Below are 17,772 nucleotides of genomic sequence, written 5' to 3'. Positions count from 1 at the left end.
GAAGATAATAGAAATGGTACAGCTGGCTGACAGTCAGTTGATCTATGTGTTATCTTTTCATTATCACCAAGTAAGACCTAGAAAGTAAATGAAAAATTAACATCCTATCAGTCCTGAAAAAGAGTAGTCTAATTTGGAACTGAAATTTCGGTAAGCAGTGATCGCTCTCTTCAACTCTGCCTGAAATATTGTTTTGTTCAATGAGTCCCAAGCCCATGACTTTACTGAAAATAAAATTCTGTTGTTTTATTACAGTACAGTCGAATACCCACCGAGATGCCATTTTGGATAAAGAGAGTGAAATTAGTTCCTTATTGGAAAAAGTCCGACTGAAGGATAACGAGATTATGCGAATGAAAGAGGATGAAGCACAACGAGCTAGCTTTCTACATAATGCGATTCTTTCCTATGTACAGGGTTCTCCCCTTGGCGCTCAGTGTACAAAGAAATGAAATTTTACTGCAAAAAGAAATGTGGGCAACTAGTATAGAGAGGCAGATGTTTTCCAATTTTCAGATTACAAAGTGGTGCAAAATTGAAGGTGGAATGAAAATGATGCATTTCAGAGGAAAAAATAAAGCCTTGATGTAGGTAAAGTCAAGCTGCAGGGATAGAATGATACCGGCAAATACCTGATGCACAATTTATACACAGAACGACTTCTAAATTAGATATCTTAATGAGCAGAACTGAAATTTTGAGTGCACTGATGCTATAAAGCCTGAGAAAGAATACAGGCCTGAAAATTGTCTTTTAGCATATTTCTTAATTGATTTACATAATTGCAAATATGTTTTTTTGTTATGGTTTTGTTTGTGGACAGATGTAGATTAGTTGGATTCATAGGCGGTTTAAAACAGTTGGCTGGCTAAAATGATGTGCAAACCTAGACTGGTTAATTTTATTTTGATGTTCTGTGTATTTAAAGTGGGCTACACATTTAATTAAGCCTGATGCTAAATTTTGTCTCCATTTGCTAAACCAAAACAGTTTGTGAGAATGAGGATAATTTGTTTTGATGTCCCAAAGTCAGAATTTGAAATCCACACTTTTTGTAATTTACTGATTAATTTTCACTGAATTTCATGTGGTGGTGAAATATTGTGGGGGCATTTCAACTTTATAAAAAAAAAGGCAGGTTTTGGTCATTCGTGAAGTTAAAATGTTCAAAATCTGAATCTTGATGCCAACCCTGACACTTTTGGTTTTAACAGAGTTGGGCCTGGGGCCAGTGATCAGCCTGTCCCAAGAAGATTGGTTGCACTTCAAATATTATAATAAGTCTGCGATGCTGATTCGTATTCACTACTTGAATGCAATAGTGGATGACCAGGTAAACCAACAAATAAATCCAAATGAGTACTGTCAGATCCAGGAGATAAGTGCCTTTTCACCTAAATGCTGGATCCAGCGACCTTGCCTGGATAATTACCTGCAATCGGACACCCCGACCCAACAGATCTCTCCCAGAAATTCCCGAAGAAGCTTGTGACTTTCCCCACAAGGCCACAATTCTCCCCCCACTCCACTGGACCCCAGGTCCAATTAATCCTGAGTGTGGACTTACATGGTCCCACAGTCCCCTCCAGGCTGCTCCCTCCCCGAATGGAAGTCAGTTCAGCCAATCAGGCTGACATCCAGGTGGGGAACCAGTCGGTGAATTCTTCCATTTTTATTCAGAACAGGAACACGCCCACTGTGATGTTTCAGAATATTCAGAATAAGTACATTCCTACTATAAAGAAAAATTCTAAGGGGAGGACCCACCATCCGTGGTTAACTAAAGAAGTTAAGGAAAGCATCAACCTTAAGGAAAAAGCATACAACTCCGCAAAGATGAGTGATTGGACAGAATATAAAAACTGGCAGAGAATGGCTAAAAGGTTAATCAGGAGAAAGAAATTACAGTAAGAGAGGAAGCTAGCTAGAAATGTAAAAATGGATAGCAAGAGTTTCTACAGGTACCTAAAAAGGAAAAGAGTAAGTAAAGTGAGTGTTGGTCCTCTAAAGAGTGACAGTGTGGAGTTAATAGTAGATAATAAGAAAATGGCGGAAGAAATGAAGCTTCTGTGTTCACTATAGAGGATACAAAAACATCCCAGTAATAGCTGCAAATCAGGAGGTGAACGGGAGAGAGGAACTTGGTGAAATTGAAATCACTAGGGAAATGGTACTGAGCAAATTGATGGAGCTGCAGGCTGGCAAGCCTCTGGGTCCCGATGGACTACATCCTAGGGTCTTATAAGAGGTGGCTAATGAGTTAGATGATATGCTAAGATCAGGTAATTTCGGGCTGTTTTGCGCCTAACTTTGAGCTTAAATTTATGCTACCACATTATTTGTATAGGAAATTCATGTAGGCTTCATATAGCATGAAGTGGACTTGTGTAAATGAGCTCAGAGTTTTAGCAGATCTATCTCTCAAATGATTGATGCGATTTGGGCAGTGATGTTTCAGCATAAAACTGGAGTTAAATCAGTTACACACACATTTCCTTGAGAAAAAGTCTAACGCCACTCTTAATCCATGGTTACACTGAAATTATCCAACAAATTCTTAGTGGATCATGACTAACTTCTGTCTCCACAGTGCTTAATATTCCTATGTCGTCTTGAGTGTGCAATACCCTGAAGTTAACTGCAACAGATAACTTCTGTCCACTTCACTAAGTTTGTTGTTTGATAATTGTGTAATAGCAGCAGCAGCTTGAATTTATATGGTACCTTTAATGTACAAAAATATTGGGAGATGCAGAATCTCCTTTGCCAACTTCCTTGTGCTGTCAGGTTCTGATACTGTGTTCTGGGATTCCTCAGTTAGGATTAAGTGATAGTGAATCCTTGATTATGTGCATTTTCAGGATCTAAAACTTCGGAGTTGGTTTTCATTCCATCAGTCTGACTTGTAATTGAAAAACTAAGCTTGGGTGCCATTTGTCCTCAGTGACCCCAGCCCATGGGTCTGTAAGGGCGCCCAGGTACTTTTCTGCTTTCCTGTAGAAAAATTTTGTTTACAGGCCTGCCATTTATGCACTTAGGTCCTTTAATGAATTTATAAGAAAGTCTTCCCTTTATTTGTGAAGTGGAAGCCTGCTGTCTTTTGGCATTGATTTTTGAATCCTGTATTTTTGCAGAATGACTGAATGATCTTCAGGTTCTTTACTATTCCAGCATGGGAGTCACTGAGCAGTGTTATGTCATCGGTGAAAGCCAGCAATGAGCAGTTGATTGTTCTGTTGTGCAGCTATGTTGGCTTTCTCCAGCAAGCATGCCAATGGGTCCTTGGAGCTATCGCACAACAGTGTTGAAAGGAGGCCGCTTTTCTTAACAGGCCTTATGTGGATTGGTTCAGGTCTGTGCCCCGTCACCCTCTGTGACCATGATTGTGATGGTGTTGTTGCACAGGTCCTGAGCCGGGTGAATGAATTTCTTTGGTAAGACCATCATGTCTAGGAGTCATTAGGAGGTCTGGCCAAAGATTGAGTGGATGGGAAGTGGCAAATGGAATTCAATCCAGAAAAGTGAGAGGTAATGCATTTGGGGAGGGCAAACAAAGCAAGGGAATACTCAATAAACGGGAGGATATTGAGAGGGGCTGAGGAAGTGAGAGACCTTGGAGTGCATATCCACAGGCCCCTGAAGGCGGCAGGATAGGTGGAAAAGGTGGTAAAGAAAGCGTATGGAATACTTTCCTTTATTGGACAAGGTATTGAATACCTTAGGGTGTAATGATGGAATTGTATAAATCGCTGGTTAGGCCACAGCTGGAAATTTTTTGTACAGTTCTGGTCACCACATTACAGGAAGGACATGATTACTCTGGAGAGAGTACAGAGGAGATTTACAAAAATGTTACCAGAGCTTGAAAAATGCAGTTCTGAGGAAAGATTGGATAGGCTAGGATTGTTTTCCTTAGAACAGAAGGGTGACCTAATTGAGGTGTACAAAATTGAGGGGCCTAGATAGGGCAGACAGGAAAGGTCCTGTTTCCCCTAGCTGAGGCATCAATTACCAGGGGACATAGATTTAAGGTGATTGGTAGAAGGATTAGAGGGGACATGAGGAAAAACTTTTTCACCCAGAAGGTAGTGGGCATCTGGAATTCACTGCTTCAATTGATGTTTGAGGCTGAAACACTCAGCTTATTTAAAAGGTACCTGGATCTGCAACTGAAGTGCTGTAACCTGCAAGGCTATGGGCCAGGTGCTGGAAAGTGGAGTTAAAAATGAGCAGCTAGTTTCTTTTTTCTCTTTTTTTGGTCGGCACAGGCACACTGGACTAATGGCATCTTTCTGCCCTGTAACTTTTCAATGATTCTAAGGCTTGGTCAAAGTGAATGTCTTTCCTCTTTTAATATTCTCCTTAAAATAGAAAGAGGTACAGAAGCTGTTTAAGGAAGAAATCTCATTTGTGGGGCTAAGACAGCTCTAAGATGGTGTGTCTTGGGGTGGAAGTGATGCAATGAGCCAAAATCCAAGGAACAAAGGTTAGACATGTGGGAGGTGGGGTGTTAGGACTAGAAGAACTAGGAGAGATGAGAATGGAAGAGACATGGAAAGATTTGAACATAAGGATGAGAATTTAAAATTAGAAGTATTGGGGGAACAGGGGCCAATGTAAGTCAGTAATGATGGATGATTGGTGAATGGAACTTGGTGCAGAATAGGATACATTTGGATGAACTGAAGATTCTGTTCTTGGAAGTTTTCAGACAATGGAGAATGGGAAGTGAGTCAGTGCATTGGAATAATTGTGTCTGGAATGACGACATCGATGAAGGTTTCAGCAGCAATTGGGCTGAAGTAGGGGCCGAGGCAGACATTATTACAGAGGTGGAGGGTTTTTTCCAATATGTTTTCTAATTTCTGCATCATTTTACTGTGTAAATTTACAGACTTTGATATCAGTCTTTGAAGCCATGTCTTTGTAATGGACAGGATATGTGGTCATAAATTCAGTTAGGGATTGAATACTAAGTCAAGGTTGCAAACAGTCTGGGTAAACCTGAGATGGTTGCCGTAGAGGGCGATAGAATTGTTGGCAAGGGTAGAGTTAGAAAACAATTGCTTCGGTCATCCAATATTTAGCTGGAAGAAGTTGTGTTTCATCCAAAACCAGATATTGGACAAATAATCAGACAACTCAAAGCCAGTGGAGGGGTTGAAAGAGATGATGGTGAAGCAGAGCTAGATTTTATCAGCATACATGTAGAACCTGATTCTCGCCCCCCACCGGCCAATGTTTGCAGATAATGTCAAGTTGGGACAGCATGTACATGAGGATGGATCCTTGGGCAATTCCTGGGATAACAGCAAGGAGGTTGGAAGAGAAGCCATTGCTTGGAGAGGTTTTGACCATGATTGGATAGGTAAGAGTGGAATTTAGTGAGGGCAGTACCAATGAGCTGGATAACAGACGAGGCAATGGATAATGATGGTCTGGTCAATCTTATCAAAGGCTTTTTATAGAGATCAAGGAGATTGGGGAGGATAACCCACTATTTACAAAATCAAATTTGTTACTTTAGTTAGGCTTATTTTGGTGTGGCAAGGATGAAACCTAATTGGAGAAATTTAAATAGGGAATACAGGAAAGATTGACATGAACTTAGGAGGCAAACCAGATTTCAGGATTGGTTTCTCCCTTTTCATTTTCTGGACAATGTTTTGATATTTACAGATTAGCCACAGACACCTTACCTGTGTTAGACATTTTCATTGTCAGTACAGTAGAATTTTTTTTATTCTTTAATGGGATGTGAGCGTTGCTGGAAAGGCCAGCATTTATTGCACATCCCTAATTGCTCGTGAGATGGTGATGGTAAGCTGCCTCTTTGAACCATGTGGTGTAGGCACATCCACAGCGCTGTTAAGAGTGGGAGTTCCAGGATTTTATCCCAACAATAGTGTAGGAATGGTGATATAGTTCCAAGTCAGGATGGTGTGTGACTTGAATGCTGTGGAGGCCAGGTCATTGAGTGTATTTAAGACCGAGATAGATAGGTTCTTGATTGGTAAGGGGATCAAAGGTTACGGGGAGAAGGCGGGAGAATGGGGTTGAGAAACTTATCAGCCATGATTGAATGGCGGAGCAGACTCGATGGGCCGAATGGCCTAATTTCTGTTCCTATGTCTTATGGTCTTATGGTCTTGAAGAGGAAATTGCAGGAGGTGATCTTCTCGTGTCACATTGCCCTTGTCCTTCTAGGTGGCAGAGGTTGTAGGTTTGCAAGTTGCTGTTAAAGGAGGCTTGGTGAGTGAGTGACTGCTGTGCACTTTCTAAATGGTACAAACTGCTACCACTGTGCGCCAATGGTGGACAGAATAAATGTTTACGGTAGTGGATGGGGTGCCGATCAAGTGGATTGCTTTGTCCTGGATGGTATCAAGCTTTTTGAGTATTGCTGGAGCTGCAATCATCCAGGCAAGTGGAAAGTATTCCATCACACTGACTTACGAATTTACATAGTGACCAGGCTTTGGGTTGGGCGGAGGCGGCGGGGGCTGGAAGTGAGTTACTCGCCGTACAATTCCCAGCCGTTGACCTGCTCTTGTAGCCACAGTATTTATATGGCTGGTCTGATTCAATTTCTGGTCAACAGTAACCCTCTGGATGTTGGTGGCGGAGGACTCCACAATGGTAATGCCATTGAATGTCATGAGGAGATGGTTAATGTTACAATTATGAGGTTTATAAGATTGTTAGTGTTTTGAGTCCAATACAACTTCTTTGGTTGAAGAAACCGTATTTAACTTGAAACGTTAACTCTGTTTTCCTCTCTCCACAGATATTGCCAGAGTGCTGAGTTTTTCCAGCATTTTCTGTTTTTATTTCGGATTTCCAGCATCCGCAGTATTTTGCTTTTACTTGCAAGATTGTTTTAGGAGTGTGTCTTTAATTTAGGGTAAAATGAAGGAGGTCATGTGACTTTTTCTGAAGTCTGCCTGACAACAGATCTGGGTGAAGGGGCTGATTGTTTTGCAAGGAAGAAGGTGTAAAGTGTTCACACTTGGAGACAATGGAAGCAGTATCTGGGTTACAGTGGTTAGACTGGTAGTCTCCAGTCCCAGGAATGTATTGAGAATGGCAGATTGTAAAAAGGTATGCTTTAAACGGTCCCTTTAATTCCCAAGATAGAATGGAGTTGGGGTGTAAAGAAAAGCTAATCAGCATTTCTACCTGGATACAAAGCCTGTGAGATTCACATTTCTTTGGAGATGGGCTTTGAGAGGGGAAGGGTTTGTAAGATATCCTGGAAATGTGCAGACAACTTGGTCTGCCAGGAGCCGGGAGAGAGGGAACAGCTAGAAGCTGAAAGCATCTATGGTTCACTGTGCAGGAATCCAGGTAGGAGCTTATATTCAGATTGAAAAGACCAAATTCTTGAAGATTTGAAACAAGCTGGAAGATTCACCTAGCTTACACTCAAAGGCGAATCACCAGGAAAAGCCCTCACTATGAAAGACTTTTCTGGTGTTAAAAGTTATCAGGCTGGGAAAGGAATGGAAGTAAACCTTCGGGAGCTAAGAACCACTTTGGACTGGACCAGGAAAATCAAATGTCTACTTAAGGGACAGTGTAAAGCATACCTGTCAAGTTGGTATGTTAAAGGTAAAAGGTGAAAGTTATTGTACTTAAATATAGGTTTCCCACAAAAATAGTAGTTAGTCAATAGTGCTTTCAAGCTGTTACAGTTAAAGTCTTAAAATGTCAAGCATTATTGTTGTCCTTTGAATTTCTTTAAAGTTATCGGTCTCTACAGAGCTCCTAACATTAGATTCCCTCTTGTTGGAGGTACCTGGCGTGGCACTTGTGTCATGAGTGCTACTTGCAGCCTGAATGTTGTCCAGGTCTTGCTACATGTGGGCATGAACTAAGTAGTCTCAAATAGTCTCAAAACAAATCAACTATCAAATTATAGTCTACCTCTATCTCATTTGCTACTGGAATTTAATGCAGCACTCACTTCTAATTTTCAGCCCAATTTTTAAAAGCTGGCTGTGCTGAAAAACTGCTTAATTGGCAACTTTCTTAGCTATGTTTTTCTTTTGTAGAATATTGGCTGTGTACGTTTGTGTGCAACAGTCAAAAATCCCATTTGGAATATCTATATCATCAGAGTGAATTGTTCCCTGATCAATTAATTTACAGTCTATGTTTACGAGAGCAACTTTAAAAATGAGAGTTGGCAAACTCAGTGGGCAGCAAATATAGAACAAAAACAAAAATACCTGGAAAAACTCAGCAGGTCTGACAGCATCTGCGGAGAGGGATACAGTTGACGTTTCGAGTCCGTATGACCCTTCATCAGAACTAAGACATATAGAAATGAGATGAAATATAAGCTGGTAGAGGGGGGTGGGACAGGTAGAGCTCGAAAGGGGGCCAGTGATAGGTGGAGGCCAAGAAGAGACTGCCAAAGATATCATAGACAAAAGGACAAGGGGGTGTTGACGGTGGCGATATTATCTAAAGGATGTGCTAATGGGGACATTAAGGGTAGCAAGCAGGACAAGCTATTGGCAGATGGCCCTTGATGGTGGGGTGGGGGGAAGGGATTGAAATGGGCTAAAAGGTGGAGATGAACCAATAGATTGAAATAAATTTGCAGCAACTATACCTGGCCATACTTTCTCCTCTTCAACTCCACCAACTGCTTTTTCCCCTTCATCTCTTCGACTGAAAACACCAATCCTTGTTGAGCTACAGATAGCTGCAGCCTTCCACTACCTCACCCAAGTGTAGGTTTTTTTTGTGTAAATTTAGATATTGAGTGTCAGGGAGACATTTAACTAGGGAAGGGAACACAGCTCTGTCTAACCCTGATTCCACCTCACAAGTAAATCTAGCTGATTTTTATTTTTTACACACACTTCCCCCTTTAGCCTCAGACCAATTGTAGCATCTCAAATATAGTTGACTACATTTTGACAAAAGTTAAACCAGCCAGATATATATGCTCAATTGGAATCTGTCAAAATATGTGTTATGACAATAACGTGGTATGTTAATGTATTACTGAGTAATTCCTTCACTCTGATTTTTTTCTACAGCATTTACTAATATTTCAGCATCGTTTCCAAAACATAGGCAACAGGTCCTCTGCAAAAGTGGCACAGGTAGACCTTGCTTAGGAACTTTGCACCATTTATTGCCTGAGATAAAAGGACATGTTACATGAGTAATTGTTAATAGACAATAATCAATGTGCTGCACAAACTATGATGCACTCTGTATATTTACTGAGAATGAGTATTTTTTCTCCTTTGTTTCTAAATAATGGACGAAACATGTTGAATTAATGGCTGAAATTCTCAACATGCAACAAGATCATAGTTACTTGAGGGCAAGCATTCAACTCAGAATTTATAACTGTGACAGAACTGTATGAAAACTGTAAATGGGGGTGTCACAGTGATGTGACTAATTGGAATTTGCACCATAGACCATGTTTGTGATTTGCCATGCTCGGTGCTGTCAATCTGTTATTCTGATTTGAAAAGACGCTAAGGAGAGGCCATCCACTTTGCAACAGGGAGAGAAGGCACCCTTGTACAGCCAGCTGTAAAGCATCACCAGCAAAATCATGGGAGCAGCTCACCATTGATTTTTTAACAAGGAAGGGGGGAACAAAGGGAAATGTTAACACTTTTCAACCATTCTAATAGTTCAGAGTAAAAATGTATGCTACGGAGCCATTCAGACTAGAAGACCAGTTTCAATCTTTGGGTTAAAGGCAAAATACTGCGGATGCTGGAAATCTGAAACAAAAACAAAAAATACTGGGAAAACTCAGCAGGTCTGACAGCATCTGTGGAGAGAAAGACAGAGTTAACGTTTCAAGTCCGTATGACTCTTCAAAGCTCTGAAGAGGAGTCATATGGACTCAAAATGTTAACTCTGTCTTTCTGTTCACAAATGCTGTCAGACCTGCTCAATCTTTGGGCTTGCTCATTCAAACAGAATAATGGGAGAGGTGTTTTACTGATCCTCTCTGAGCTAGAAAGAGGTTAAAATAGATCCATTTCACTGAATATGTCTGCACAGTAACCCAGCTGAACCAGTCAAACATCATCTTTTAGCAACTCGGCAAGTTCAGGTTTCTTATCAGATAAGGAAGTGCATATCTTTTCCCTGAGATGAAATGTATGGGTTAAGCATTCAAGATAGCCATCTCACCTTTGTATGCATGTGTAAGGAATTGTGCTCAGCACATAATTCCTTACCAAAGTACAGGAAGGCACCTGGAGTTTCATGTTTTGAATTTAATAAAATTAGCACACACTTCTGTTAGAGAATACCTTGAATACCTAATTCAATATCTTTCATGGCATGTGCCCCTCAGTATAAAAAGCAACATATCCAAATAGCATGGGGTGCAGCAGTTTTTTTTTCATGACACCAGAATGCTTTCCAGTCATTGCTGCAGCTCCAACAGTGCAGACCCTGAAGCAATTTGTCCAGCTGACTTTTGCTGAAGTCATGGAACCATCTAACAATTTGAAAGCATCATCTGACTTTGTTATCTTGAGCTCTTTTCAAATCAGAAAGTCACCTTTTATTTCCTTATTCCGCACATTCCAAATATAAGCAAGTAAATGAAACATTTTAGAAATTTCTATAAATTCACCCAGTTATATTGCAAAGTTATTGTCATGCAGTTGATCAATGCACTGCACAAATATGCCTTTTGACATTAAATCAATCCAGCCTTTGACAGTGTCATTTGATATCTGTATTCTTCCCTCTTCCTTGGCCTTCTGGTCTTCAAGTATTTCCCTTATAATTTCAATGGCACTTGGCATTTTCAACTGCCCAGCAATTGCATGCAATTTTTGCTTTAGCAATTTTCTGCATCACTATGTAGGATGAGACTACAAACTGTTTGTCAGTGATAGTTGTAGATTTCATTACAGCTTTAGTGCCAAATAGTTCCTTAGCATTTTGCTCAAAAAATCCTAACTTTTCTTGCCATTATATATTTCATGCCTGATACTTGATGTCTCTAATTTGGAAGGTTTCAAAGATTGATTAGACAGTACATGTAGATATATTACATATTATAGTTGAGATACATCGCCACTTCCAGTACAAATAGAAGCAAAATTCAAGTAGCCGTCTTCCTACTTTACAGGGTTAATACAGCTTTGCTTTCTGCCCAAACCTCTACCACCTTGGATTTTGTCAGCAATATGGTTGAACATAAAGGAAGTTCTGTATCATCGCTCTTTGGGTTTTGCCATTTTGAAGGGCTGATTGAATTAAAAATTTGCCCATATCTGGTATTTATTGTGTGCATTTACAACAAATATTCCTGTCCTTTATAATTTATCTCGCTTCTGCTGAAATAGCTGTACAGATATCCCCCATTTAAAGCACGTACTTTAGCACGTTTTTGTTTTGGAGTAGTTATTGCTCATGTGCAAGAACTGCATTGTAACTGCAAATGCTCAGTCTGTTTTTTTTTAAACAGAACACAGACCACTGCTTTGCTCACTGCCTTGCTCACTCACTCCCTCCTGCTTGCCACCCATCTCCCAAAGCTGTTTCTCTCTTGTCACCCCATTCCCAAGCTGTTGCTCAGAGCAAGGGTCAGGACGGGGTGGAGAGTAAGGCAGGGAGATGGAAGCAGCAAGAAGGTTGGCAGGTGGAAGGGAAGTAGTGGGTGGGAGGGACGCGGTGAGTGGGAATGAGAGGAGCAGGACGGAGTGAGCAGGACGGCAAGCAAGAGGGCAATGGTGGGAAGCAGCAAGCAGGAGATAAGTTAGTAAGAGTGATGAATTGAAAGAGGATTTTTGGGCTAGTTCAAGATAGCCAACAGGTTTTTAATGCAAAAATTACAGATCAGGAACATAACCCACCCCTATTACATGGTTTATTATGGGGAAAGTGATTTTCGTTTGGCACCTATTCATTTAACACATTTTTTAGGAACACAATAGGAATACTAAATGAGGGATAGTTGTATTACACCTTACCTAAAGTGAAAGTGCATTATGTAATCTGGGAACATGTTGATTTGTGTGCTTTCAGCTTGTGATATACGCACATTATTTTTTACTGCACATTCTTTGGTTAGTTTAGACAGACCTTTTGAAACCTTCTCGCGGACCCCAGTTGAGAATCCTTGCGTTAAACCATATTCCTTCTCAATTTTTTTTCTTGGAAAGGCATTATGTTTTGAGTTTAACTTTGAACTCTTTATACAGCAATTAAGATGTTTTAAAAACTCATAGATACTTCCCAAGGTGAAGTAAGATTTCATTTATGTTAGCATAAATATTAATTTCAGTGTTTTGTTTTGCTTTCAGCAATTCTAATATTCAGTTTATAGTGTGTGTGTGAGATGGTTGAGAACTATTTTAAATATCCTTGCCTGTGGCAGCCAATTAATTTTAGTGCATGATTATTATCTTTAATTTTTGGTGTTGAATATTAGTATAAATCCAGAAATGTGATGAATATGACCTGCAATATGGACATAGCATGAGGCAAAGAAAGAGGAGAGATCCAGCTTCCCCCCCTCCTCTATTCAAATACCCAAATGGATATGATATATACTTCCTTGTGTTTTAACAAAGGAGAGAATGAAAGGAACAAGAGTTGAGATTTTGTTCCTATCTTTTTCATGATTTTGCAACATTTAGCATATTATTAGAGCAAAAATTAACAGCCCGGATTTTGCAGTCAGCAGTGAAGCAACAGCACTCATTGTTGACCTCCAAGAAAGCTACCTACAAAAATCTAGATCCATGGGGTATGGAATTTCCCTTTCCTGGTGACCATTTGAATCTGGTGCCAAGTCAAGGGATTGCCAGGCATCCAGCAAATGATGTCATCAAGTGGGATAAACAGCCAATAACATTGAAATATTGTCAGAGACAGCCAACTGAAGTAAAATGCTCTGAATTTTAAACTTTTAATTTAAAAATTTAGTGCAAAATAAATGAGTGGGACATGCACAGAAGCTGGAGAAGCTGAAATACCAAACTTTTTTGAAAATATTTTATTTTGATAATGGATTTTTAATCATAATGGAGAAACTTGATATTCAACAAATATAAAATTAATTCAGAGACAACGGCCAGAATGTTTCCGTCGGTGAGTTGGGGGCGGGGCCCGCTCACCGACACGGGATGACGTCGGGAAGAACCCCCGACGTCATCCTGCCCCATTTAAATATTCAGGAAGGCGGGCGGACAGCGCAATCAGCTGTCCGGTTGCTGACCTGTCAATGGCTAATTGAGGCCATTGACACAATAATTAAGCCAATTAAAGGCCCTGCCCGTCCAACCATAAGGATGGCGGGCAGGCCAGGAGCCCCAGCATGAAACCTCATCCACCGGTGGATGTCTGTTTTAAAAAACTTTAATAAAGTTTATGTGATATTTATTAACATGTCCCATCTCATGTGACATTGTCACATAAGGAGGACATGTTAATAATTTTTTTTATTTTTCTATGTTTGAAGTTTATAAAACTTTAAGCGCTCTCCCTGAGACAGCACTTAGTCACAAAATTCTGCCCAATGAGACTGTTCAGTAATTATGAACTTAACATGCCATTTAAAACCCCAGTTATTGCTCATTCAACAAGGTGTAACTTTTTAAAGGGTCTTTAAGCAAGACCAGTTGAGTAAAAGAAATTTCATCAGTTCAGTGATATCTAACTGATTGCAATCTGGGGGATCTTCCCTGTGGGGAAGCATAGAATTACTCAGCAATTTCTGGATTTCTGTGCTTTAACTGCACAAATGCAGGCTCCAGAAGTCGCTGACTGTTTCAGTGGAGTAATGATGAATTCTGACTTTAGCTGTCATTACAGCCTCGAGATCTGGGCTAACTTGACTTGTTCTATTCCATTGCCACATACTAATCAGCTTTACTCTGTTCCTGTTGTATTCACTTGCATTTTGGTTTTATTGACTTTTACAGGTTGACCATGTACATTGCTGTGTTTGGTGATTTATTTCTGCTGAACCATTTGCCTGTTCCATTATTGTGATATGAAAAGTATAAACGTGATGGCAGATGGCAACGTATCTTTCATTCTGTCTTATGGTTGGTGCTTATTATATAATGTAACATCACTCACTATTTTCTAGTAAATCATTTTAAATTCATTGGCCTCTAAATTGTAAGGTTTTATTTTACTGTGAGCAGTTCCGTAATTATAATTTGCAGTTAGTATTGATGATAAAGTTGTAGTCATAAATAGCTACAAATTGCAAATATACCAGCAGTGAATTTCAAAAGTTAATAACAATTGTAACCCTTTTCCTCTGCGTTTTAATTTCCAAGATGCATTTAAATGCAAGAAATACATTTTTATGTAAACAAATGATATAACTGAGAACCTAACCCAGGAGTATGATTAAAGAAAATAGACATTAGTGGAGGCACCAGGTAGTAAGAAAACAAGATGATGTGAAAAATAAGAGGCTCTGGACCTATATGTGAGTTGTTGAAAGAAGCTGTTCTGACGAAACAAGGGGCTGGGGCTAGATTTTACACCCCACCTCCGGGGTGTGTTTTCGGCAGGGCGGCACGTAAAATACGAGGGGTGGCAAGCCCACCATCTTCCCACACCCATCCCCGAACTGTACCCCATAACACAGTAAGTGGGTGGGTGCCAAAGTCAGCAGCCTGCCCACTTTATTTGAATAAATAATTAAGGGTCAATGAAGCCAATTGATAATACACTGCCCAGGACATAATATAGTTGGCATGGACCAGCAGGCAGGCAGGGGCAGACTACAATTTTTTTTTAAATAAAAGTGGGAAGGAAGGGGAGATGCATCATTTGGGGGATGCCCTCTGCACATTGAAGACAACCCCGCCTATGTTCCTTCCCACCTGACCTCAAATGTGCCCAGTCCCTCCCCAGACTTACTTGCGTGCAGACACCATGGCTGCCTTCCTCGCTGGCCTGTTTGCAGCCCCAGCAGTGCCCACTGCTCAATTCAGGCACTGCTGGGACTTCTAGAGCTGCCAGCCAATCAGATTGGCTGGCACCTCTCAAGGGCAGGTGGTCTTCCCACTGAGGGGCGGAAGTCCCACTCTTGACCTCTTGGCCAAGGTGTGAATATTGCCCAAATTTGCATAAATCACAGATTCATAAAGCAGGGAAATTGCATATTCCTGGAATATTATTTAACTCCAGATTTAATGAAATGCTGTAACCTAGTTAAATTGATGTGATGTAGGCTGCATAATGTGAAGATTGTCTGAAATATCAAGAACCAAATTGGAAATGATTTTCATCTTTTTAAATCGTGTAATAAGATCAGGTATGACAGACAGCTGTCTTTGGCAACTTGGTTAGTAATGTTTTTATTAAATGTTTTCATATAAAGAAATTGGTTAGAACATAATTTGATTAATTGATGTATTTCCCTACATGCAAAACTGGGATGGAGCACACTAAGCTGACCAGAGTTCCTGTTACCTAAGCCAGTTGTTATTCTAAGTAATTCCATTTATTTGAATTTCAGTTGTTTTCCTGGAAAGTTTTCACCGTTTGTTTTTAACCTTCTTTCCTGAAAGCATTGACCTCTTACTGTGATATAGTTCCGAAAATAACAGTTGCGCTCCAATATCTCACCCAAGTAACCATTATTCACATGTGAACTTTGACAGTGAATGGCAGTAGGCTGTTTCCCAACAGAAGGTGTTGTAGCTGAGTCCAATTGAATCTGCATCTGACAACTTCCAGCCATAGTCTCTGATAATGGTCAGGAAAAACCTGGCTGATTTTTCTCTTCAGCTATCCCAGGTGCTAAAGCTGTTGCAGCACCCTTACTACCATCCTGGCAAAGATCAGCTAACATAGCACAAACAACTCAGCACAGACATGACATTCAACCTGGGTCCTTCATTGGATAAATTAGTAAAAGGGGCCAGATTCTTTTATCGGGTGCACAGTGGGGAAAACATTCTATCGTCATCTGCCATCTCCTTTCACCTTAAGTGTTAGATGCACAAAAGTGTGAGCAAGTCTCCCACCAGATTATGGGCCATTTCTCAGGTAATGTTATGAAGGTTTCCTGTTTAAATTTTGTCCTTGTTACACCTACTACATTATAATTTAGCAAAATATCACTATCACTGGTTCCTGCCACTTTGATTTGAATTTCAACCCCAGTACTGAGAGCTAGTGCAGTGCGTTACCTCAAGGGCTTTGCTGAGATTGTGTTGGAACATCTAGTGAATATATCCGAAGTCCTATCAAGCCTCCCTTCAGCTGACTTGAAGTATTTTAACAATTCAAAACTCTGTCTTCAACCACTGCAAATGAGTGTTTTTAAAAAAGATCCATTGGTTGGAATAACAAGCAACTGGTATAGTCTAGTAGTTTAGGGCATGTGGATTATGAAAGCATATTTACAGTCCTCTAATTTTTCAAAGTAAATCATACAATGTAATTTCAACTTTTATTCTGGTAAATGCTTGTTTGCTGTCATGAGACGTGGAGAGGCAATGAGGATAATGGTGATAATGAGATGATATGTAGATATACACATACCTGAGAATCTGTATACCTTGGAGTGTGTTTTTGATCAGTGCATGTTGTATAACTCTAAGTCCAGAAGGACAGCACTTTCCCCTTCTCCCACACTGCAGTTATTGGGAAATTGATAGGACATGGTTGGGGAGGGTGGGGGAGAAATATGTCTTTTACTTGGAATTTATAGCCCCTTTACACACTGAAACTCCCAGAAATGTTTCCAAAAATGACAACCTTTTCAACGGTTGATGTCAATAGAGATATGTTTTGTTTTCCCTTCTCTAATCTTGAGCTTTTTCTTGCTTTTTTCCGCAGTCTTAGCTTCCGCAGAGCAGCTCATGTCATGGCTAGCAGTGATATATGTCAAAAGAGTTGTGATCAGCTTCATCTGTGGAGATATTTCTCCTATCTCTCTTAGCCAGCCTGCCCATAAATTACTTGTTAGCCTGTTTTTAATTTATTTTTAAAACATGTCATCTTCATGAGACTATAAAAGACAAAAATATCTACTCAGTTCAGAGGTTATATGTAAAATATCAACTCTGTTTGAAAGGATATTAATGCTTCAAAATCTGGTTTGTATATAAACAAATATGGATGAACACAAGTGTAATGATTTTGCCTAAGTAAATACTGTAATTAATTTGACAGGTTGTCTAAAACTTTGGACATCTCCTACCCAGTGATTCAGATGAGCCGAGTGCTCAGTATAAAAACAGCTGTGCAGATTTATACTTAATTCAGAATATGCAGGAACTGCTGAGATCAGCCTTTTTCTAAACCAAAATTTGATCTGACCAACGTTTCAATTTTATTGAAGGCAAAACTATTAAACACTGTGCTGAGGAAAAAGTTAGCCTTAATGATTTCCGGTTTTCAACCAATTTGTCAAATGAATTAAAAATGTTAATGGGATGAAAATTAATGAGGTAAAGTTTACAACAACAAAATAAGCTTTTGTTCACACTATGTGCTCGAGTTGCTGGTGGGTGACTAATATTGATGCCTCCCCATGGGATTATTTTTGTTCAATCCTATTTACATATGTGTATAAAGTTCATAATTTTCATTTTGACCTCAGTAGTCAGTTGTCAGTCTAATGCTTCCTCTCATGCTTGTAATGATTTTTTATTTATATAAAATTGAAATTAAAATGACTTTTGTATGGTTTTAAGATTTGTAAGTATATGCAATGCATCTACAGTGTTTAAACTATTTTGTAATTTCTTTTACGGAAAAATAAAAATTTATTTTTGTTTTATTTAG

General features: G+C 39.7%; 1 protein-coding gene across 1 annotated transcript in view; it reads left to right on the top strand.

Annotated features, from left to right (window-relative positions):
* lrrc45 (leucine rich repeat containing 45) overlaps nt 1–1,967 on the top strand; it is a 74,147-nt gene extending 72,180 nt beyond the window's left edge. Inside the window, exon 18 of the mRNA XM_078570982.1 lies at nt 256–1,967. Coding sequence (XP_078427108.1) covers nt 256–452 — 197 coding nt within the window. The 3' untranslated portion in view covers nt 453–1,967. The remainder of the gene's footprint in view (nt 1–255) is intronic.
* The last annotated feature ends 15,805 nt before the right edge of the window (nt 1,968–17,772 follow it).

This window comes from Cetorhinus maximus, chromosome 24 (genome assembly GCF_964194155.1).
Source record: "Cetorhinus maximus chromosome 24, sCetMax3.hap1.1, whole genome shotgun sequence".
Taxonomy (NCBI): Eukaryota; Metazoa; Chordata; class Chondrichthyes; order Lamniformes; family Cetorhinidae; genus Cetorhinus; species Cetorhinus maximus.
The sequence above is the reverse complement of the archived record's forward strand: the minus strand, read 5'-3'. Positions and strand labels throughout refer to the sequence as shown.